The following is a 23,997-nucleotide window of genomic DNA, read 5'->3' as shown; positions in this document are numbered from 1 at the left end:
ACTTGTAATTATAGGCCTTAGAAAAGCTTTGAGTTGCTTTAGACCATGAAAAAACTCTTGTGCTAGAGATTTCAAATTAGGAAAATAAAAAAAAAAATTTAATATCATACTATAAATTTATTATTAATTTTCATTTCAACCAAGCACATTTGAATACTTGTCTTATTTAATGTGTTCCTTTTGACCCTTCAGGGCTTTCGTCTCCTAGTTTAGTTATTTCACTGAAATTATGGGCACTGATGAAAGAATATTTATATGGATATCTATTTTAATTGTGAGATATTTTCTTATAAGGTTTTTTCCCCCAAGCTGAGCAAAGGTGAGCTTGGTTAATGTTAGATTTACTGAGCTCTGAGGAGAACCTCTGGTGCTCTGTGGTGTCAGTAACTCCAAATCTAGCATTTATTTCTCTAAGGTAATTTTGGTTTAGCAGAGGGGCAAAGGAAGCAATATTAACATAAGTAAAACAAAGTGTGTGCCTACTCACTCCCACTGGAAAAATCCATTGTTCTTTTGACAGTTGTAAAATACAAAGGTACTTTCTAAAGGTGTTTTGTGTAATTAAAGCTAGGTCATATTCCTGGACTTAAAGAAATAGCCAGTGGTGCCTGCAACCTACCTGCTCTACGAATCTCTTGTGTAGTCTCTGATTTTCAATTGTCCTTCTCAGCCTATCCAAGCACCGTATTCAGCATCTTAAACATTGATTTCAGATGATCAGACCTTGTATTTCCTATGGGATTGTTACAGTCAGATTTTAGAACCCACATTGACACACATATCCCAAATATCACCATTCTGTACTTCTATGCTTCCTGTCCCTCACAGACATTCCTTAGATGGGTCCATTTATTACTGTTGGGATATGTCTTGAACTTTCTATGTTTTTGGTGTTTCTTCTAATGGTATTTTTCTTCCATCTGTTCTCTCATCTTCACATTTTATCTCTCCTTCAAGGTCTCTCCCAAATTTCACCCATTCCATGAAGCCTTCTCTTATTTTTGCTAAAGTGAATCTGGACCTTTCCAATTCTTGTTGACTGTAATCTTATATCTAAAACACACAAATACTGTATATGAGTTGTATCTTCTTCCATATGTGACTTCCCAGACAATAAAGGCTTGCCTTAAAATTTAAGAACTTCTGGTGTCAACTTTGACATGTGAAGATCTTGGATGCTTTCATAACTGTACTTGGAGTAAGAAAAATCCAAATAAACTGAAAATCAATGACTTTTCTCAGAAATCAATGACTTTTCTCAAACATTAAAGAATTTAAGTCACAGGGCAAACTGCCACCTTGAAATCTGTAGAGACAGGCAGATTCTGAGCGTCAGAGCAGAGATCTGCTCACCTGTGAGAGTCAAACTGGTAGGAACATGTAAGTGGTAATTTTGGCAAAGTGTTGGAGGCTGCATGTGGCCCCTACATTTTTGTGGGTTTTCTCTCCAGGAACCCCATATTCTCACAGTGAAGAGCCAAGAAAGATCTTCTCTTGGCCCTTAGAGGGAAAGAGAAAAATAATCATTGTGAAATATGGCCAGATCATTCTTCTTAACAAAGGTCCACTTTCCAAGGCAAAAGGCTTTATTAGGGCCTCATCCTACCGGGGAGGGCATTTCACTCTAGTTTTCCTAAATCATCAAAGTCAGGGAGAAAAGCCAAGACACACTTATGAAGGTTACAGCCCAAGGACAAAGACCCACTTAAAGACTGAAATTTAATAATAAGATTATAAAATACTTCCTTTCTCCCATGCATTATCATTACAGTAATAGGACTCCAGTAATCTAGTGGATTACAGCTGACAGAGCTAAAAGACATATACTCTCCCTAAAGAGAAAGATTTAGGAAGACTGAAGTAAACATGAGAGAGAAAAACAAGGACATTATAGGTTTCAAAACTCTGATACCTTTGGCTACAGCAGACGGTACACACAGCCTGACTCTTAGCCAGATTAACATAAAATCTCACACTGAAGTCCTCCTTATTCTCTGTTCTTATTGCCTGATGTCACATCTGGCATTTAACAGAAAATTAGAGAGATGCTAAAAGGCAAGAAAAAACACAATCTGTAGAGACAAACAAACATTAAACCAGAGTTAGATATGGCAGATATGTTAGAATTATCAGAAAGAGAAATTTAAAGTAACTGTGACTGATATGTTAATGATCTTAATGGGCAAAGTAGACAACGTGAGGAATGATAGGTAATGTAAACAGAGAGATAGAAACCCTAAGAAATACTCAAAAGAAAAAGCAAGAAATCAAAAACACTGAAACAGAAATGAAGAATACCTTGTCAGGAGGCTGGATAGAACTGTGGAAAGAGTCAGTGACTATGAAGATGCATCAAAAGAAACCTCTTAAACCGAAATGCAAGGGAAAGAACAGGTGAAAAAAAAAAAAAAAAAGAACATCCAAAAACTGTGCAATTTCAAAAGATGTGGCACATGTAACTGGAATAGTTGAAGAAGAAAGAGAAAATTGAGCAGACAACATATTTGAAGTAATAGTGGCCAAGAATTTTCCAAAATTAATGATAGATACCAAACTATAGATCCAGGAAGCTCACTCAGCGGAATAAATATCAGAAACGAGCAAACAAAAAACAGTATACTTAGATATGCATGTTCAGTTGCTCAGTTGTGTCTCACTGTTTGCAACCCCATGAGCTGTATCCCACCAGGTTCCTCTGTCCATGGGATTTTCCAGGCAAGAATACTGGAGTGGGTTGCCATTTCCTTTTACATAGGTATGTGAAAGTGAAAGTGAAGTTGCTCAGTAGTGTCCGACTCTTTGCCACCCCATGGACTGTAACCTACAAGGCTCCTCTGTCCATGAGATTTTCCAGGCAAGAAGACTGGAGTGGGTTGCCATTTCCTTCTCTAGGAGATCTTCCTGACTCAGGGATTGAACCCAGGTCTCCCACATTGTATGCAGACGCTTTACCATCTGCGCCACCAGGGAAGTTCCTTTACATAGGTATATGTTTATATAGTATTCACACTGAAGAAACCAAAGACATATAGAAAATTTCATAAAAAGCCAGAGAAAAGAAAAAAGAAACAATTTCAATGGACTTCCATTGAAAACCATGTCAAAATAAAATGAAGTAAACTATTGAAGGCAAAAAACTCCACCAATCTAAAACTCTATATTCAAAAAAATTATCCTTAAAAATCAAAGGGCTTAGACATATTAAAAACTGGGGGAAATCATTCCCAACAGATCTTCCCTATAGGATCAGATCAGATCAGTCACTCAGTTGTGTCCGACTCTTTGCAACCCCATGAATCGCAGCATGCCAGGGCTCCCTGTCCATCACCAACTCCCGGAGTTCACTCAGACTCACGTCCATCGAGTCAGTGATGCCATCCAACCATCTCATCCTCTGTCGTCCCCTTCTCTTCTTGCCCCCAATCCCTCCCAGCATCAGAGTCTTTTCCAATGAGTCAACTCTTCGCATGAGGTGGCCAAAGTACTGGAGTTTCAGCTTTAGCATCATTCCCTCCAAAGAAATCCCGGGGCTGATCTCCTTCAGAATGGACTGGTTGGATCTCCTTGCAGTCCAAGGGACTCTCAAGAGTCTTCTCCAATACCACAGTTTAAAAGCATCAATTCTTCGGCACTCAGCCTTCTTCACAGTCCAACTCTCACATCCGTACATGACCACAGGAAAAACCATAGCCTTGACTAGACGGACCTTTGTTGGCAAAGTAATGTCTCTGCTTTTGAATATGCTATCTAGGTTGGTCATAACTTTCCTTCCAAGGAGTAAGAGTCTTTTAATTTCATGGCTGAAGTCACCATCTGTAGTGATTTTGGAGCCCCCCAAAATAAAGTCTGACACTGTTTCCGCTGTTTCCCCATCTATTTCCCATGAAGTGATGGGACTGGATGCCATGATCTTCGTTTTCTGAATGTTGAGCTTTAAGCCAACTTTTTCACTCTCCTCTTTCACTTTCATTAAGAGGCTCTTTAGTTCCTCTTCACTTTCTGCCATAAGGGTGGTGTCATCTGCATATCTGAGGTGATTGATATTTCTCCCGGCAATCTTGATTCCAGCTTGTGTTTCTTCCAGTCCAGCGTTTCTCATGATGTACTCTGCATATAAGTTAAATAAACAGGGTGACAATATACAGCCTTGACATACTCCTTTTCCTATTTGGGACCAGTCTATTGTTCCATGTCCAGTTCTAACTGTTGCTTCCTGACCTGCATACAGATTTCTCAAGAGGCAGATCAGGTGGTCTGGTATTCCCATCTCTTGAAGAATTTTCCACAGTTGATTGTGATCCACACAGTCAAAGGCTTTGGCATAGTCAAGAAAGCAGAAATAGATGTTTTTCTGGAACTCTCTTGCTTTTTCCATGATCCAGCAGATGTTGGCAATTTGATCTCTGGTTCCTCTGCCTTTTCTAAAACCAGCTTGAACATCAGGAAGTTCACGATTCATGTATTGCTGAAGCCTGGCTTGGAGAATTTTGAGCATTACTTTACTAGCATGTGAGATGAGTGCAATTGTGCGGTAGTTTGAGCATTCTTTGGCATTGCCTTTCTTTGGGATTGAAATGAAAACTGACCTTTTCCAGTCCTGTGGCCACTGCTGAGTTTTCCCAATTTGCTGGCATATTGAGTGCAGCACTTTCACAGCATCATCTTTCAGGATTTAAAATAGCTCAACTGGAATTCTATCACCTCCACTAGCTTTGTTCGTAGTGATGCTTTCTAAGGCCCACTTGACTTCACATTCCAGGATGTCTGGCTGTAGATCAGTGATCACACCATCGTGATTATCTTGGTTGTGAAGATCTTTTTTGTACAGTTCTTCTGTGTATTCTTGCCATCTCTTCTTAATATCTTCTGCTTCTGTTAGGTCCATACCATTTCTGTCCTTTATCAAGCTCATCTTTGCATGAAACATTCCTTTGGTATCTCTGATTTTCTTGAAGAGATCCGTAGTCTTTCCCATTCTGTTTTCCTCTATTTCTTTGCATGGATCGCTGAAGAAGTCTTTCTTATCTCTTCTTGCTATTCTTTGGAACTCTGCATTCAGATGTTTATATCTTTCCTTTTCTCCTTTGCTTTTCGCTTCTCTTCTTTTCACAGCTATTTGTAAGGCCTCCCCAGACAGCCATTTTGCTTTTTTGCATTTCTTTTCCATGGGGATGGTCTTGATCCCTGTCTCCTATACAATGTCACGAACCTCATTCCATAGTTCATCAGGCACTCTATCTATCAGATCTAGGCCCTTAAATCTATTTCTCACTTCCACTGTATAATCATAAGGGATTTGATTTAGGTCATACCTGAATGGTCTAGTGGTTTTCCCTACTTTCTTCAATTTAAGTCTGAATTTGGCAATCAGGAGTTCATGGTCTGAGCCACAGTCAGCTCCTGGTCTTGTTTTTGCTGACTGTATAGAGCTTCTCCATCTTTGGCTGCAAAGAATATAATCAATCTGATTTCGGTGTTGACCATCTGGTGATGTCCATGTATAGAGTCTTCTCTTGTGTTGTTGGAAGAGGGTGTTTGTTATGACCAGTGCATTTTCTTGGCAAAACTCTATTAGTCTTTGCCCTGCTTCATTCCATATTCCAAGGCCAAATTTGCCTGTTACTCTAGGTGTTTCTTGACTTCCTACTTTTGCATTCCAGTCCCCTATAATGAAAAGGACATCTTTTTTGGGTGTTAGTTCTAAAAGGTCTTGGAGGTCTTCATAGAACCATTCAACTTCAGCTTCTTCAGCATTACTGGTTGGGGCATAGACTTGGATTACTGTGATATTGAATGGTTTGCCTTGGAAACGAACAGAGATCATTCTGTCGTTTTTGAGATTGCATCCAGGTACTTCATTTCAGACTCTTTGTTGACCATGATGGCCACTGCATTTCTTCTGAGGGATTCCTGCCCGCAGTAGTAGATATAACGGTCATCTGAGTTAAATTCACCCATTCCAGTCCATTTCAGTTCGCTGATTCCTAGAATGTCGACATTCACCCTTGCCATCTCTTGTTTGACCACTTCCAATTTGCCTTGATTCATGGACCTGACATTCCAGGTTCCTATGCAATATTGCTCTTTACAACATCGGACCTTGCTTCTATCACCAGTCACATCCACAGCTGGGTATTCTTTTTGCTTTGGCTCCATCCCTTCATTCTTTCTGGAGTTATTTCTGCACTGATCTCCAGTAGCATATTGGGCATCTACTGACCTGGGGGGTTTCTCTTTCAGTATCCTATCATTTTGCCTTTTCATACTGTTCATGGGGTTCTCAAGGCAAGAATACTGAAGTAGCTTGCCATTCCCTTCTCCAGTGGACCACATTCTGTCAGATCTCTCCACCATGACCCGCCCATCTTGGGTTGCACCATGGGCATGGCTTAGTTTCATTGAGTTAGACAAGGCTGTGGTCCTAGTATGATTAGATTGACTAGTTTTCTGTGAGTATGGTTTCAGTGTGTTTGCCCTCTGATGCCCTCTGGCAACACCTACCATCTTACTCGGGTTTCTCTTACCTTGGGCGTGGGGTATCTCTTCACGGCTGCTCCAGCAAAGCGCAGCCATTGCTCCTTACCTTGGACGAGGGGTGTCTCCTCACCACCGCCCTTGCTGACCTTCAACGTGGGATAGCTCCTCTTCCCTATAAGAAATGTTAAAAATATTACTCTGGGAGTAGGAAATTATGTAAGTCAGAAACTCTGATTTACATTGAAAAAGAAAGAACATCAGAGAAAAAATAAGTGAAGGACAAAAATAAATTATTTTCTTTCTCAATTGATCTAAAAAATAACTGTTTAAAGTCGTGACAGTGATAGTATATTGGGTGATTATACCATTCAGTTCAGTTCAGTTGCTCAGTTGTGTCCAGCTCTTTGCGACCCCTTGGACTGCAGCACACCAGGCCTCCCTGTCCATCACCAACTCCTGGAGCTTACTCAAACTCATATCCATTGAGTCAGTGATGCCATCTAACCATCTCATCCTCCGTTGTCCCCTTCTCCTCTCAACTTCAATCTTTGCTAGCATCAGGGTCTTTTCAAATGAGTCAGCTCTTCGCATCAGGTAGCCAAAGTATTGGAGTTTCAGCTTCAACATCAGTCCTTCCAATGAATACTCAGGACTGATCTCCTTTGGGATGGACTAGTTGGATCTCCTTGCAGTCCAAGGGACTCTCAAGATGGGACTTCTCCAATACCACAGTTCAGAAGCATCGATTCTTTGGCACTCAGCTTTCTTTATAGTCCAACTCTCATATCCATACATGACTACTGGAAAAACCATAGCCTGACTAGACAGACCTTTGATGGCAAAGTAATGTCTCTGCTTTTGAATATGCTGTCTAGGTTGTACCATATGTATAAATGAAAATGAACTACAGCAGTGTTATAGGGGATAGGAGGGAAAAATTAGGAATACTTGGTTGAAAAATAACTGCAGTACTTATAGCAATATATAATGTTATTTGGAGGTAGATTTAGAGTAGTTAAAAATGTATATTGAAAGCTACAGGGCAACCACTAAAAAACATACAAAAGAAGTATAATTGATATGCTGAGAGGCGATAAAATGGAATCATATAAAATGTTCAGTTAAAGCCAGAGAAGGTAGGAAGAAGTGTAACAATAAAAATACAACACATAGAAAAGTTATAATTAATTATAAAAATAAGACCCTACTGTATGTTGTTTGTAAGGAATCCACTTTAAATATAAAGACTTTGAAGGTTCAAACTAAAAGCTTGGAGGAACATATACCATGCTAACCTCAGAATAAGGGGTATTAATTTCAGACAAAAACTTCAGAAAAAGGAACATTTTTAGGGATAAGTAAGGACATTGCATAAAAATAAAGGGGTTATTTCTCAAAGAAGACCTCCTGAACAATCCTAAACACATATACATCTAAAAACAGAGTATCAAAATCTGAGGCAAAATCTGGTAGAACTGAAAAGAGAAATAGACAAATCTATTATTATAACTGTACTTCATGACCTGTCTTTTAGTAGTGGATAGCTCAAGCAAGCAGAAGTATCAGCTAGGATGTAATTGACCTGAATAGCCATATTAATCAAGTTGACATTTATAGAAAACTATCCAATAGCAGCAGAATACATATTTTCAAGTTCACATGGAACGCTCACCAAGAAAGGACACATCCTGGTTCTTAAAGCACACTTAAATGAATTTAAAAGAATAAACAATAGAAAGTATGTTCTTGGACTACAGTGAAACTAAACTAGACATCAATAGAAGAAAGACAGCTGAGAATTTCCCAAATAGTTGAAAATTAAGGTACTTCTAAATAACATTTGGTTCAAGACATTCTCAAAGGAAGTTTTTGAAATTTCTTTTTAATTAAATGAAAGTTAAAGTACAACTCATCAAAATTTGTAAAGTGTTGCAAAAGCAGAGCTTAGAAGGAAATTTTTAACTGCATGTGTTAGAGAGAAGAATGATCAAAAATCAATAATCTCAGCTTCTACCTTAGGACATACAAAGAGAAAGAACAACAATTTAAGCCTAAGGCAAGCAGAACAACAGAAATAAAATTTAGAACAGAAATGAAATTGAAAACAAAAACAATATAGAAAATTTGAAAATCCCAAAAGCTGGTACTTTGAAAATATCAATCAAATTGATAAAACTCTAGTTAGAATAACCAAGAATCAAAGAGAGAATGCTAATATCAGAAACAAGAGATCATTACTATTCCTATCATCATTAAAAAAAATAATAAAAGAATAGTATGAAGAACTCTTTGCCACAGTTTGATAATACAGATGGCTTAGATCAATTTCTTGAAAGATATAAATAACCAAAACTCACACTGAGAGAAATAGTCTGAATAGACCTATGGCTATTAATGATGTCATTTTAATTTTATTTTATAAAATATTTTAATGATAGTATATAGTAACAAATTTGCTTCTTTAATAATATAATATTTGATAATTTAATAATAATATATTTGATACTTTAATAAATTATTGAATAAATATTAAGCAAATTATTAAAGAAAATGTTTAAAACCTTCCAAAAAGGAAAGCACTAGCTTTTGATGGTTTAACTGATGAGTTGTACAAAACATTTAAGGAAGAAAATAATACTAGTTCTCCACAATCTCTTCTAGAAAGTAAAAGAGAGAGCACTCACTCTATAAGACTATCATTACCCAAATATCAGTTATGAGAAAGGAAAGCAATAGATGAATATTAACATTACTCATGAACATAGATGTGAAAGTTGTCCACAACGTAGTAGCAAAAATGAGTCCAATATATAAAAAGAATAATATACCACAGCCAACTGGGATTTACTCCAGGTGTGCAAGACTGATTCAATGTAATATAATCTACCATATCAATAAGCTAAAAAAGAAAAAAAATGTGTGCTAATATCAATTGGTACAATTAAAACATTTGATATATTCCAACACCTAATCCTAAGAAAATCTCTCAGCAAATTAGGAATAGAGAGGAACCCCCTCAGCTTGATAAAACATATCTACAAACAAACTTCAGCTAATATGCTGAGAAACTGGATGCTTTTTCCTTAAGACCCTTCTAAGAACAGGGATGGGTGTTCTTTCTCAGCATTCCTACTCAACATCTTACTGTAAGTCCTAGTTGGTGCAATAAGGCAAGAAAAGGAAAATCAATGTATAAATATTGGAAAGTGTGGTAGGCTGATAAAGGCTCCCCAAAATAGATTTACATCCTCATCCCCAGAACCTGTGAACATTACCTTTTTTTTGGTGGGGAGAGCCTTTGCAGATGTGTTTAAATTAAGGATTTTGAAATAACATTACTATTCCGGCTTATCCAAGTGGGCTCAAAATGTCATCCTATATACTCTGGGTTGGGAAGATCCCCTGTAGTAGAAAATGGCAACCCACTCCAGTATTCTTGCCTGGAAAATTCCACAGACAGAAGAGCCTGCTGGGCTATGGACCACAGGGTTGCAGAGAGCCAGACACAACTGAGCACTCATGCACACGCATGCCCTTATAAGCGAAAGGCAAAGTAGTATTAAGCTTACCTACAGAAGGGAAGGTAATATGCAGATGGACACAGAGCTTGGAGTAATGCAGGCAAGGAATGCTGGAAGCTATAAGAAGTCAAAGAGGCAAGGAAGATGTTCTCTTGAGAGCCTCCACAGGGAAGACAGCCCTGCTGACTCCTTGATTTTGGACTTCTGGCCTCCATAACATTGAGAATAAATTTTGGTTGCTTTGAGCCACCTAGTTTGTTATAATTTGTTATAACAATCACAAGAAATTAATACAAGAAGAAAGGTATAAAAACTGTCTCTCTGTGTAGATGACATGACTGTTTATGGAGAAAATCCCTCCAAAACAACAGAAGCTACTAAGTGAGTTTACCAAGGTTGCATGATATAAGTTTAATATACAAAGGTCTGTTTCTTTCCTATTTACTGTAATGGACAATTAGAATTTGAAATTTAAGAAAAACTGATTACAATAGTAACCCATAATTGAAATAGGTGTAATCTAATCTAACAACATATGCCCATGATTATATGCATACTTGTTAGATTGCCAAAAATTGACACCAATCACTCATGAAGATACAGAGCAACAGGAACTCTTATTCATTATTGTTGGGAATGAAAAATGGTATAACTACTTTGCAGGAAAATTTGGCAGTTTTTTCCAAGGCTAAATATGGTCTTACTGTAAAATCTAGCAATTACTCTCATTATTTACTCAACTGATTTGAAAATTGCTTATGTGCACACAAAGACCTGTATATGAATGTTTATAGCAACTTTACTCATAATTGCCAAAAGTGAAAACAACTAAGATATCCTTGGATAGATGAATGGATAAACAAATGGTGGAACAACCATGCAATAGAATACTATTCATCAATAAAAAGAAGTGAACTATGAAGCCAGAATCTACAACAATAGGAAGTGATTATTAATACGTACCCTTGATAGCCTCTCTTCTGCGATGAAGAATTTAGATGATATCCAATACTGGTTTTTTAAAAATAATTTTATTTATTTATTTTTGGCTCTGCTGGGTCTTCATTGCTATGCATGCTTTTCTCTAGTTGCAGAGAGTGTGGGGCTGCTCTTTATTGTAGTTTTTGGGCGTCTCATTGCAGTGGCTTCATAGGCTGTAGGGCGTGCAGAGGAGAAGGCACTCCACTCCAGTGTTCTTGCCTGGAGAATCCCAGGGACGGTGGAGCCTGGTGGGCTGCTGTCTATGGGGTCGCACAGAGTCGGACACGACTGAAGCGACTTAGCAGCAGCAGCAGCAGCAGGGCGTGCAGGCTTCAGTAGTTGCAGTTCCTGGGCTTGAGAGCACAGTCTCAATAATTGTGATGCCTGGGCTTAGTTGCTCCTCAGCATGTGAGATCTTCCTGGAACAGGTATTGAACCTGTGTCTCCTGCACTAGCAGGTGGATTCTTAACCACTGAGCCACCAGGGAAGCCTTGTATCCAATATGGTACCCAAAGCCTTCTAGTGAATCAGAAGACACTGACACCTATTAGGAAAACACATCTTGGTATCAGTGTGAATCTTTGCTGATGTTCTTTTACATGCATTTTCTGGCTTTCATTTCTTTTCTCTGCTTGTTATTTCTGATATTGTAGGGGCCAGGTATTGGTTCTCTAGTCCCATTCATTCATTCATCCATCAACTTAGTACATGCCTACTTCAGGGCCTTTGCACTTGCCGTTTCCTTCCTTGTGATGCTCTTTTCAAAGATTCCTTTCATCTGTCTCTGGATTTCACTCATCAGAAATACTTTTATGATGACTGTTTAATTACAGCTGTCTCTCCCCACCTCCATCACTTTCTTGTTCATTACATTGCATTACTTTTCTTCATCGAACTTACCTCCACCTGGCCTTCATTCATTCATTCAGTCAGTTCAGTCACTCAGTCATGTCCGACTCTTTGCAACCCCATGGACTGCAGCACGCCAGGCCTCCCTGTCCATCACCAACTCCCGGAGTTTACTCAGACTCTTGTCCATTGAGTCAGTGATGCCATCCAACTGTCTCATGCTCTGTCGTCCCCTTCTCCTGCCTTCAATCTTTCCCAGGATCAGGGTCTTTTCAAATGAGTCAGTTCTTCGCATCAGGTGGCCTTCATTATGTGTTTATTTATTTATTGTCTTTTTCTTCTCGAGAATCTAGTCACAAGGGCAGGAACTTTGTGTACCGGTCTGTTCCCAGCAGGTAGGACAGAATGCAGCCCATAATAAGCTCCCAGTAAATACTTCTTGATTAATGCGGGCATGAAAGGCGCATCTCCATTTCTTCCAGTGGGCCTTCAGGTCCAAAGGAAAGAAAGTTTCTGATGACCTGATTGGGTAGATCAGAATTCTCATAGTTCTTACACAGATTGCAGCCCTACCTAGGTCCCTGCTCCATTTTGGTTTGTATAACATTGATAATTTTCAGAATCCTTTCATAGAGACTGTCTCTTTTGATTACTTTTATAACACTATGAGGCAAGTAAGGATTTCCAGACATATTTTATAAATGAGAAAGGTGAGGTGATGGAATTTGCAAGGTAAATGTCAGCCAGAGCTAGAAACCAGATTTCCTGACTTCTGGCTTATCAAGTGATTACACGGGATTTATGCTGCATCTCCACCTGCTCCTTGAATGTACGCTTTTGAGGGAAAGAGCTTGAATGATTTGTGTTTATATTTTCTGCTGTGCCTTTCATATTGTACTTACTCAAGGTGTGTCGATTTGAACTTCTCTATCCACAGAGTCTTCCTGGAAGTGTCTTGTTCCCTTGAAACTAGAGGGGGAAGTTTTGACCACTTCTTTCTTCTACTTCTTTTGACCACTTGATGGACCTTGGGAGAATCTCAGAGATTAGTAGATTACAAATGATTTCACAGATTCCGTGGGTGTGGGCCATAAATTGCCCAGGAATCATCTGGGAATCTAATTTCTATTCAGATTATAATTTAATTGGTTCAGTGTAGGATCCGAAGGTCTGTGTTTTTAACAAGCTCTCTGGTAGTGACTGTGATGCTGAGCTGTGGTCCACAGAACAGTTTGAGGGTAGATTACCACATGGAGGATGGACCCTGTGTCTGACTGTGTGACCCTCATTAAGTTTTTTGGAGGCACTGTAGCAAATGGGTTAAATTCTATTGCTTTCATTAGAATTCTTCCTCCCTCACTTACTGTTTGACCTCAAGCAAGTTACTTTCCTTTCAGTTCAGTTCAGTCGCTCAGTTGTGTCCAACTCTGTGACCCCATGGACTGCAGCATGCCAGACCTCCCTGTCCGTCACCAATTCCCAAAGATTACTCAAACTCATGTCCACTGAATCAGTGATGCCATCCAACCATCTCATCCTCTGTCGTCCCCTTCTCCTCCCGCCTTCAATCTTTCCCAGCATCAGTTCTTTGCATCAGGTGGCTAGAGTATTGGAATTTCAGCTTCTGCTTCAGTCCTTCCAATGAATATTCAGAACTGATTTCCTTTAGGATGGACTGATTGGATCTCCTTGCAGTCCAAGGGACTCTCAAGAGTCTTCTGCAACACCACAGATCAAAAGCATCAGTTCTTTGGCGCTCAGCTTTCTTTATAGTCCAACTCTCACATCCATACATAACTACTGGAAAAACCATAGCCTTGACTAGATGGACCTTTGTTGGCAAAGTCATGTCTCTGCTTTTTAATATGCTGTCTAGGTTGGTCGTAACTTTTCTTCCAAGGAGTAAGCGTCTTTTAATTTCATGGCTGTAGTCACCATTTCCTCCTTAAAAATAGGGATCATATTAGTACTTAATGCATACAGTTATTGTGCGGATTGAGTCAATACTTGTAAATCACTAGAATAGTGCATAGTACCCAGTGACTCTTAACTATTACTCTCCTTTCTTTGTCTCCTTGTGCTATTTTGTTAAATTACATCATTAGGTTGAAGATATGTTTGAAAGACAGGAAGTTGTTTAAAATATTTGCAAGTTGAAAATATGTGGTGTCTTTCGTGAAAGTCACAGTCTAGTTGGAAGACAGCTTTTGTTAAGAAACAATGCAGCAGACATCAGCTAGTGATGATTCTCCTTGTATTGTCACATCTGTACTGTGCACTTTCTACCGCACATAAGAAGATGAGGGGAAAATGAGTAAGCCCTCCAGTTTTGTAGTAGTGTGATGCTAAGCATAGGGCAAAAAATTGTTTCTATTTCTCTCAGTTTTCCATTAAATAAACCAACTTGGTTTTAGTTGATGATATGGAAATGTAGACACAAGAGCCCCAGGGGTCTGGAAGAATCCATTTGATGCCTAATTTAATTAATTTTATAGTAAGAGGAACTTGGGAGACTCAGAAGACATGGGTTAGATCCCTGGGTCAGGAAGATCTCCTGGAGCAGGAAATGGCAACCCACTCCAGTATTCTTGCCTGGAGAAACGCATGGACAGAGAAGCCTGGTGGGCTATGGTCCATGGGGTCACAAAGAGTCAGACGTGACTTAGCGACTGAGCATACACACAAAGTAGGAGGAAAAAAATATATGGACAGAATGACTTTAAAGAGAGATTTGGTTTTAGTTTTTCAAATAATTGATGAAAAATAAATTCCTCAGGGGAAAAAAAGGTACATGACTTGCTCCTTCCACTGACTCAAAAGTGAAAAAAAAATTAAGTGTTTTAATTAATAAATTTAAAAAATTGATATGGAGTTTTTTTTCCTCTTTTTTTTTTAGGATCAGATTTTATTAAGACCTCTACGGGAAAAGAAACAGTAAATGCTACCTTTCCAGTAGCTATAGTTATGCTTCGGGCCATTAGAGATTTCTTCTGGAAAACTGGAAACAAGGTATTTTATTGCCTGCAAATCTTTCTTCCTTCTGAGTAAAGATGATGTTATTTATAATACTAGTCACAGCCACTATAGTGTCTTTATATGCAGATGCTGTGAATGCATTCCCTTTATTAAGATAAATGTTTAATTTACCTTTCATGACAAAAGAATACATTCACGGGGAAAGAATGTGTGATTCATAGAAAAGTGAGGGTGAGTGAGGGAGTTGGTAGGTGTGATCAAGATGTAAACTCACTTTACATCCTTTTATTAACCGAAGACAATGTTATCACTGACAGGAGATTCCTAAATGGGTTCTTTAACGAACTAATTCTGCCACAACACAGAGGCTTTCTGCTAAGGCGTTGGCCGGCGAAAACAGGTTAATGCAGAAATTAAACTTCCTTGAGGAATGGAAAGAATTGCAGAGTAACATTTATTGAATGATAAGCTGTGGTGGCGATATGAAAAGTATGCAATATAATGGGAAATAATCTTTTCCTGTCATTATTGAAGGACACACATAAATTGGTTTTTCTGTTGGGAAACCCCCGGTCCAGAAAAACTTATTACTTTTAATAATATGAGGTGAAGAGAAAATTCTCGAGGAGATGAACTTATTAAACAAAATAATGAAATGCTGTGAAACAGCAGGGAAAAGGTAGCTAGACGTTATATAGCTCTTGAATTAAATATCCATTTTTGCGTTTTATGGCAGTCAGATGTGCTCTTTGGAAGACTGTTAAGCTGAGGAGGGTATATGCTCGCTTTTGTCAGCTTTTCGAAAAATAATACATATTTTTTGAAACATATGAATTTAAAAGGAAAAAATGCGTATGAGGTGTTTTTTTTTAAAAATGAGTTTGGATTTTCCTTTTCACTTCAAGTTGCTTGTTTAGCTGCAAATTATCTCAAAGGATTACTTTTTTTTTTTTACATCATGGGAGAGAAAGGTAATTTTTTTTTAAAATGAGACTTTGCCTTCACGAAAGGCATCTTTTAAAACCAATCTCTTGATGTCTGCTGAATAGAAACCAAAAAAAGAACTTTAATCCTTTGCCAGCTGGGATGTGATGACTTTATATTTGACTGTATTTCAGTTTATTTTGGAATCGGAGACCTTTCTTAGAAAGTACCTAGGTTTAAGGGGAGATGAACTCCTTCCAGAATTTTTCCTTCAGAATACCTTTATATCTTAAAAGTGTACAAATAGGATAAATATCTACTGTGACCGACATAGGAAAGTTGACTTAACTTGAGTAACCTCTACTTGGTAGCCTTTCTGCAATGATCCGAATTTAAAAACAATTTTTTTTTTTTAAAGAAAGGCTGTAAATATGAGAACTCTAGCTTCGGGACCCTCAAATGAGATCACCACCATTCACTAGACCTGGGGTTACTCTCAGCCAAAAAACATTCCAACAGATGCAAAGTTGTTTTTTTTTTTTTAAGAATTTTTTGATGTGGGCCATTTTTAAAAAGTCTGTATTGAATTTGTTGCAATATTGCTTCTGTTTTGTTTTGATTTTTTTTGGCTGTGAGGCATATGGAATCTTAGCTCCCTCACCAGGGATTGAACCCTCAGCTCCTACATCAAAAGGCAAAATCTTAACCACTGGACTGCCAGGGATATACTGATGTGAAGTTTTTTATACTTCAAATGCCTGGGCCCTCACCCCCGGCAGCCCTGGGTCAGGGACAGTCCTCAGGCATCTCTACGTTCATAAACTCTGTGATGGTGTTTAGTTACTCAGGTGATCTGACTCTTTGCAACCCCATGGACTGTATCCCACCAGGCTCCTCTGTCTGTGGGATTTCCCAGGCAAGAATACTGAAGTGGGGTGCCATTTCCTTTTCCAGGTGATCTTCCTGGTCCAGAGATTGAACCCGTGTCTCCTGCACTGGCAGGTGGATTTTTTACCATCGAGCTACACAGAGAAGCCCTCGTATGCTCCACAGTTGGGGCTAAAATTCTCCACTGGGCACCCAGTCCTGTATTGTTTTTAACAAGCATTCATTGACTCACTCATTGAGCCATTATCTTAAAAGTGAACACGTCCCTTCCTGAAAGAACACTTACACAAGAATTTTTCAATAAAAATTTTACCTGTTCAATGATCTAGATCAGGGTAGAAAGGGAGGAACAGTTTGCTGTCTCTCATGATTTTCTTTTTAACTCTATTGCCCCTTTCCTTAGCTGATAAAAGTTCATCCTGGTTTTACTGAGAAGCAGGTAGAAGTCAGTTCATATTCATCTGGATCACATTTGACTTCACAAAGAAAGGACCCATGTGTGTAGCTGCAAATCAGGGGCATTTTCTCCTAGTGTTGAAAAGTGTTGCCAAGCTGTCCAGGCAGCCCTTAGACGTGAAGCTTCCACATCATTGATTTAAGGGCTGTTTTAAAATGTAATAGGTTGCCTTCCAGACCATGATTAGTGTCACTCTTGAGAAGCAGAGATTTGATATTTTATAACCGATTTCATTGCAGATTTATGTTTTCCATATTCTCTCCCTTAAAAAAAGACAGGATAAACTTACGCTAGAAACTCTGTTTCAAAGCATTGCCAAATAGACTTGCTGATACAACAGAATTATATAGAAAAATCTGTGTGCAGTACTGCCTAATTGACAGAAAATGCTCCTATGATTAACATGTATGCTAATATCAGCTCACTGATTTTTTTTTTCTTTTTTGCCTTATCTCAATAAATAGCTTCCCTCCACTTACCTCTCCCACCCTCACCTCCCCTTACTCTTACAAGGTCACCTGGGCTCCAGAGTGATAGGCAGATGTAGTTAGAATCTCTGTGTGGCTGTTGCTTAGCTGTGTGACATGTGACCGAGGCAGGGAAACTTAGGGGACTTCTGCTGATGTTCCCGTGAGGACTGACGAAGTCTGAACTAAACCAGTGGAACCGGTTTAGAACAGTTGAGAGGAAAGTGGGTGTGTGTATGGAGAGTTGAGAGGAAAGCGTTTGTGTGTATGGAGAGTTGAGAGGAAAGTGTGTGTGTGTATGGAGAGGGATTCAGAGGGTGGGCTTGGTGAGACTTGACTGTTGGTCGTTGGATGTGGTGTGGTGAGGAAAATGGGGGAGGCCGGTTTAGCTAGAAGTTTCTAGCTTGGGTTTATTGACCTCAAGCAAGTAGACTGCCAGCTATTTCTCCAGCAAAGATGGATTTACTGGGGATCAGTGAACATGGCGAGCCACATGCAACTCCCTGCAGGGCAAGGGAAGAAGAATGCTTGAGAGGAAAAGGATGATGGGAGGTATAGTAAAGAAGGAGTCTGGGACTATTCACAGACTGAGTCCTTACCAGGAAAGAAGAGTCTCTCTTCTTCCTGTTATCCGGGAGTAAGCGCCTGCAACTCTATTAAATTGAGGTTTCCTTTTCTTTCTTTTTAAAAAAAATTTATTTGGCTGCATTAGGTCTTAGTCTCAGCATAGGGCAACTTTCCTTGTGGCGAATGGGCTCAGTAGTTGCAGAAACGCAGGATGTGGGGTCTTAGGATGAGGGATCAAAACCATGTCCCCTGCTTTAGAGGGCAGACTTTTAATGACAGGACCACCAGGGAAGTCCCTAATTGAGGTTTCTGTTTATTCATTTTTTTTATAGGCTGATAATGGACCATATACTTATTGTGTCCCTTCTCTGGCATTCTGTTAGCAACAACCACCCCTCTGACATTCCCCCTCACTGGTGCTCCCCAGCAGAGCAGCCAAACTCTTGAGTGGTCAAATGTGTGAGCTTCAGTCCTTGGGCTTTGGGTATTTACTCTATCGGATAGTCAACTTCTTAGAAGAGTATTTCTAGAAAAGCAGGTTTTACTGTATATAGGACACATCTATCCTGTTCTAATGGACTCAGGGACATCATTTGTAAACATCAGATACTGGCTGAATTGCACTATTGGTGGTCACCTGCAGAGACTGCTGAAGTATGAAGGGCCCCTACACTGTCTTTCTCTCCTGTGCTTATTTAGCTGTTTGGCTGTTTTATGCAGCTCGGTCTACTGACAACTTAAAAGTCCCTGTAGTTAAGTTGATTAAAATAACTGTCACCTGTCCTTGGTGGTTCCGTGGTTTGGTTAGTACAGCCTCACTGATTCTTCTCATTTTAAACCCATGAATGTATCTTTTGCAGCTCAGATTGAAGGGCCAAAAGGTGTACATTCCCCTGGCCTCCTGATAGAAATGGAGAATGAACGGGCTCTTGTGTTATGTTTTCCTGTTTATTGACACCTCTCTTGTTTATCCCAGGTTCACAGCTACAGTCTAGATGGTTAAGGCTTATGACTTTCCAGCAAGTGAAATGTTAATGAGGGTTATTAACTCTCATTAGTGTCTCCTTGGAAGCAGTGACATTCTTCCCATTAATCTTGGAAAAGTCATTTTGTCCTGTGAATGGGCTTGAGTCAGTGCTCTGAGTGCTGGGGGAAGTGAAATAGGCTTTAGAAAAGAGAGAGAGGATGGAGACCCAGTATTAATGCAAGACCAGTTTTTAAAGCAACACAGTAACAATACTAAGCATTGTTCTCTTTCCCTTGTCCTCTTTCAGGTAGGCTTTAAACCGGCCGGAGGCATCCGCAGTGCGAAGGACTCCCTTGTGTGGCTCTCTCTCATAAAGGAGGAGCTGGGAGACGAGTGGATGAAGCCTGAACTCTTTCGAATAGGTGCCAGCACTCTACTTGCCGACATTGAGAGGCAGGTGAGGAGCAGCAGCCCGCTGTCCTTGGAACACCTGACAAATATTTTTAAGAAAGAAATAAAAAGTCACTTGTTTAAAGAGGACTTACAGATGGACAATGCACAAATGGAAAGGTGCTCAACATCACTAATCATTAGAGAAATGAGATCAAAGCTACAGCGAGGTATCTTGTCACACTGGTCAGAATCAGTTCAGTTCAGTTCAGTCGTTCAGTTGTGTCCGACTTCTTGCAACCCCATGGACTGCAGCCCGCCAGGCCTCTCTGTCTGTCACCAACTCCCAGAGTTTACTCAAACTCCTGTCCATAGAGTTGGTGGTGCCATCCAACCATCTCATCCTCTATCGTCCCCTTCTCCTCCCGCCTTCAGTCTTTCCCAGCATCAGGATCTTTTCAAATGAGTCAGTTCTTCGCATCAGGTGGCCAAAGTATTGGAGTTTCAGCTTCAACATCAGTCCTTCCAATGAATATTCAATACTGATTTCCTTTAGGATGGACTGGTTGGATCTCCTTGCAGTCCAAGGGACTCTCAAGAGTCTTTTCCAACACCACAGATCAAAAGCATCAGTTCATTGGCTCTCATCTTTCTTTATAGTCCAACTCTCATATCTATACATGACTACTGGAAAAACCATAACTTTGACTAGATGGACCTTTGTTGGCAAAGTAATGTCTCTAATATGCTATCTAGATTGGTCATAACTTTCCTTCCAAGGAGTAAGCGTCTTTTAATTTCATGGCTGCAGTCACTATTTGCAGTGATTTTGGAGCCCAGAAAAATAAAGTCTGCCACTGTTTCCACTGTTTCCCCATATATTTGCCATGAAGTGATGGGACCAGATGTTATTATCTTAGTTTTCTGAATGTTGAGCTTTTAAGCCAACTTTTTGACTCTCCTCTTTCACTTTCATCAAGAGGCTTTTTAGTTCTTCTTCACTTTCTGCTATAAGGGTGGTGTCATTTGCGTATATGAGGTTATTGATATTTCTCCCAGCAATCTTGATTCTAGCTTGTGTTTCTTCCAGTCCAGCGTTTCTCATGATGTACTCTGCATTTAAGTTAAATAAGCAGGATGACAATATACAGCCTTGACATACTCCTTTTCCTATTTGGAACCAGTCTGTTGTTCCATGTCCAGTTCTAACTGTTGCTTCCTGACCTGCATACAGATTTCTCAAGAGGCAGATCAGGTGGTCTGGTATTCCCATCTCTTTCAGAATTTTTCACAATTTGTAGTGATCCACACAGTCAAAGGCTTTGGCATAGTCAATAAAGGAGAAATAGATGTTTTTCTGGAACTCTCTTGCTTTTTTAGTGATCCAGCAGATGTTGGCAATTTGATCTCTGGTTCCTCTGCCTTTTCTAAAACCAATTTGAACATCTGGAAGTTCACGATTCATGTATTGCTGGAGCCTGGCTTGGAGAATTTTGAGCATTACTTTACTGGCGTGTGGGAAGAGTGCAATTGTGCGGTAGTTTGAGCATTCTTTGGCATTGCCTTTCTTTGGGACTGGAATGAAAAGTGACCTTTTCCAGTCCTGTGGCCACTGCTGCGTTTTCCAAATGTGCTGGCATATTGAATGCAGCGCTTTGACAGCATCATCTTTTAGGATTTGAAATAGTTTAACTGGAATTCCATCACCTCCACTAGCTTTGTTCAGTGTGATGCTTCTTAAGGCCCACTTGACTTCACATTCCAGGATATCTGGCTCTAGGTGAGTGATCACACCATTGTGATTATCTGGGTCATGAAGATCTTTTTTGTATAGTTCTTCTGTGTATTCTTGTCATTATCAAAAGTGGCCATCATCAAAAAATCTACAAATAAATGCTGGAGAGGGTGTGGAGTAAAGGGAACCCTGCTACACTGTTGGAGGGAATGTAAATTTGTATAGCTGCTGTGGAAAACACTGTGGAGGTTCCTTAAAAAAAGTGAAAATAGAGCTACCATATTGTCTAACAATCCCACTCCTGGGCATTATATCCAGAGAAAACACTAATTTAAAAACATACGTGCACACTGATGTTCATAGCAGCCCTATTTACAGTAGCCAGGTCATGGAAGTAACTTAAATGTCCATTGACAGAGGAATGGACAAAGAAGACATGTGTGTGTGTGTGTTTGTGTGTGTATTTAATATGCAATAGAATCTTACTCAGCCATTAAAAAAGCATGAAATAATGCTATTTGAAGCAATGTGGATCTACTGGGAAATTATTATACTTGGTGAAGTAGGTCAGATAGAGAAGGACAAATATTTTATGAAATCACTTATATGTGGAATCTAAGAAAATAGTATAAACGAACCTATTTACAAAACAGAAATAGTCTTACAACTTAGAAAACAAACTTTTTAGTTTCTAAAGGGGAAAGGGGAGGGGGAGGAGGGGGTAACGCACAAGTTTGAGATTAACAGATACAAACTACTATCCATGAAATGGATTAGAAACTAGGATTTACTGTATAGCACAGGGAACTGTATTCAATATCTTGTAATAACCTATAATGGAAAATAATCTGAAGAATATATTTGTGTGTGTGTGTGTGTGTATATATATATATAAGTCACTTTGCTGTATGCCTGAAGCTAACACACCATTGTAGGTCAACTTCAATTTTTCTCTTTTAAAAAGGCATTTATTGGACTGTGAGAACAAAGAGATGAAAACTCAGTTCATTGACCTCATCATACCCCACCTGCCTTCTTCCAAGCAAACTTCCACCTAAAGTAAAGTTGGAAGGAGATTCTGCTGAAGTACATAACAGTGGGGCTTCATAATGAAATATTAACTAAAATCATTATGTAATAGTGTCATTATTAATTGATATGAATAGGAATATAATAACTGATGACTAAACTCTGCTTTCCCTACAGATTTACCATCACGTGACTGGAAGATACGCAGCCTACCATGACCTCCCCATGTCTTAGATCATCAACAAATTCCAAAAATGTCCTTTGCCACAATGTGTAAAAATTATCTATGTGATTGCTAAAATTATTTAATGAAAAAATGGGGGGATAGATAACTTCCCCCCTGCCCTTAAAATTTCCATTGAATTTCGCTTAAAGAATGAATGGAAAAAAAAACAACTAATCTACACATGGTCCCCATTTCAGGCATATCTGAAATGATCTGAATTACTATATCTCCAGGGTTAATTTTGCAAAGGTTTTCTCTTAAAGAACTCTGAGTAAAATGTTAATGATAGCTTTGATAATGTTAAATTCTAAGGGAGCAAATATTGACTTGCCCAAGAACCACTATGTGGCAAAAGAAAATGAAGCACCCCGAACTTCCCTTGCTCTTCCAAACTACTTCAGGACTAATTTCCTAATCACTCAGCACGAATTTCCTGCCATGATAATTTGTCTTTAATTTTCACAACAGAAATGCTCTTTTACTAATTGTTTTGCTAATGAAATATCTGTCATTTTATATGAAACTATGGATATCATTGAATATTTTTAATGAAAACATTCCTATCGTTTATTAAAAAAACTTTAAATTGTAGTAATACATAGGGAAAAGTTAATCTATTAAACTTAAAAAGAGATTTTATCCATGCCTTTCTAAGTCTCTCTAGTACAGTCCTTGTGTCTTTGTCTAGATAGAGCACCTGTGTACATTATTAACAAGTACCACTTACGTCTTATATTCTGAAACTTTTTCCTGGGAGAGTGAACAGGAAAGAAACAGCAGACCCTAACATAGTACTTAGTATGTGTGAAGCTCTTTATGTATATCAATTTACTTTAGCCTTTATTTAATCTCTTGGTATAGTAAGGTTAATATAGTAAGGTTTTGAATCCTCACAACAGTCAGTATTGATGCTATCATCCTTTTATGCAGATTAGGGACTGAGAGCTTAAGCAACTTGCCAAAGGTCACAGAGCTCAGAATTAGCAGAGGCAAGAATCAATCCCAGGCAGACAGTATGGCTCCTGAGTCTGTGCTGTCACCACAGGTACGTAAAACTGTCCCCCGGCACTCAGAGACGCATAGCCAGAGCCCGCAGTCAGCTGTGGGGAACAGTAATCTGCTTTGGGGGCTACTGGTTCGTTTACTCATTGTCTCTCTCAGCGCCCCTCCTTCCACCTTTGTAGAAATTAAGTTTTCTTAAATGGTGATTTTCATGGAGAGCATCTTTTTTTCCTCCCTAAACAAGTCTCCAGCTACTCATAAGTGGAGAACACTGGACTGGGAATCGGTTTTGGTTTTGTCTTTTCATTTGCTGAATTCTAAGCCCACCTCTTCCTCTTTCTAGCTTTGTGACCTTAGTCCTGTCTGTTCACATGCCTGAGCCTCAGTTTCTTCATCTGTAAGGTTAAAGGAGTTGGTGCAGGTGATACCAAGATTTGTTCAGACCTCAAATTATATTACCCTAAAGATAATGATAACAGGTCTAAAATAATGGTTTATGGCTATAAAGAGAAAACACTTCTGTAGCAACTTAAATTAGAA

The 23,997-nt window shown here is 39.1% G+C and overlaps 1 protein-coding gene across 2 annotated transcripts in view; it reads left to right on the top strand.

Annotated features, from left to right (window-relative positions):
• The window catches only part of DERA (deoxyribose-phosphate aldolase), a 118,966-nt gene extending 95,872 nt beyond the window's left edge, over nucleotides 1-23,094 (top strand). The window contains exons 7-9 of one of the 2 annotated variants that reach the window (XM_059886551.1): nucleotides 14,726-14,838; nucleotides 19,383-19,532; nucleotides 22,407-23,094. In XM_059886551.1, coding sequence (XP_059742534.1) covers nucleotides 14,726-14,838; nucleotides 19,383-19,532; nucleotides 22,407-22,463 — 320 coding nt within the window. In that variant the 3' untranslated portion in view covers nucleotides 22,464-23,094. 2 annotated transcript variants of the gene reach the window in all.
• The last annotated feature ends 903 nt before the right edge of the window (nucleotides 23,095-23,997 follow it).

Source organism: Bos taurus, chromosome 5 (genome assembly GCF_002263795.3).
Source record: "Bos taurus isolate L1 Dominette 01449 registration number 42190680 breed Hereford chromosome 5, ARS-UCD2.0, whole genome shotgun sequence".
Taxonomy (NCBI): Eukaryota; Metazoa; Chordata; class Mammalia; order Artiodactyla; family Bovidae; genus Bos; species Bos taurus.
The sequence above is the reverse complement of the archived record's forward strand: the minus strand, read 5'-3'. Positions and strand labels throughout refer to the sequence as shown.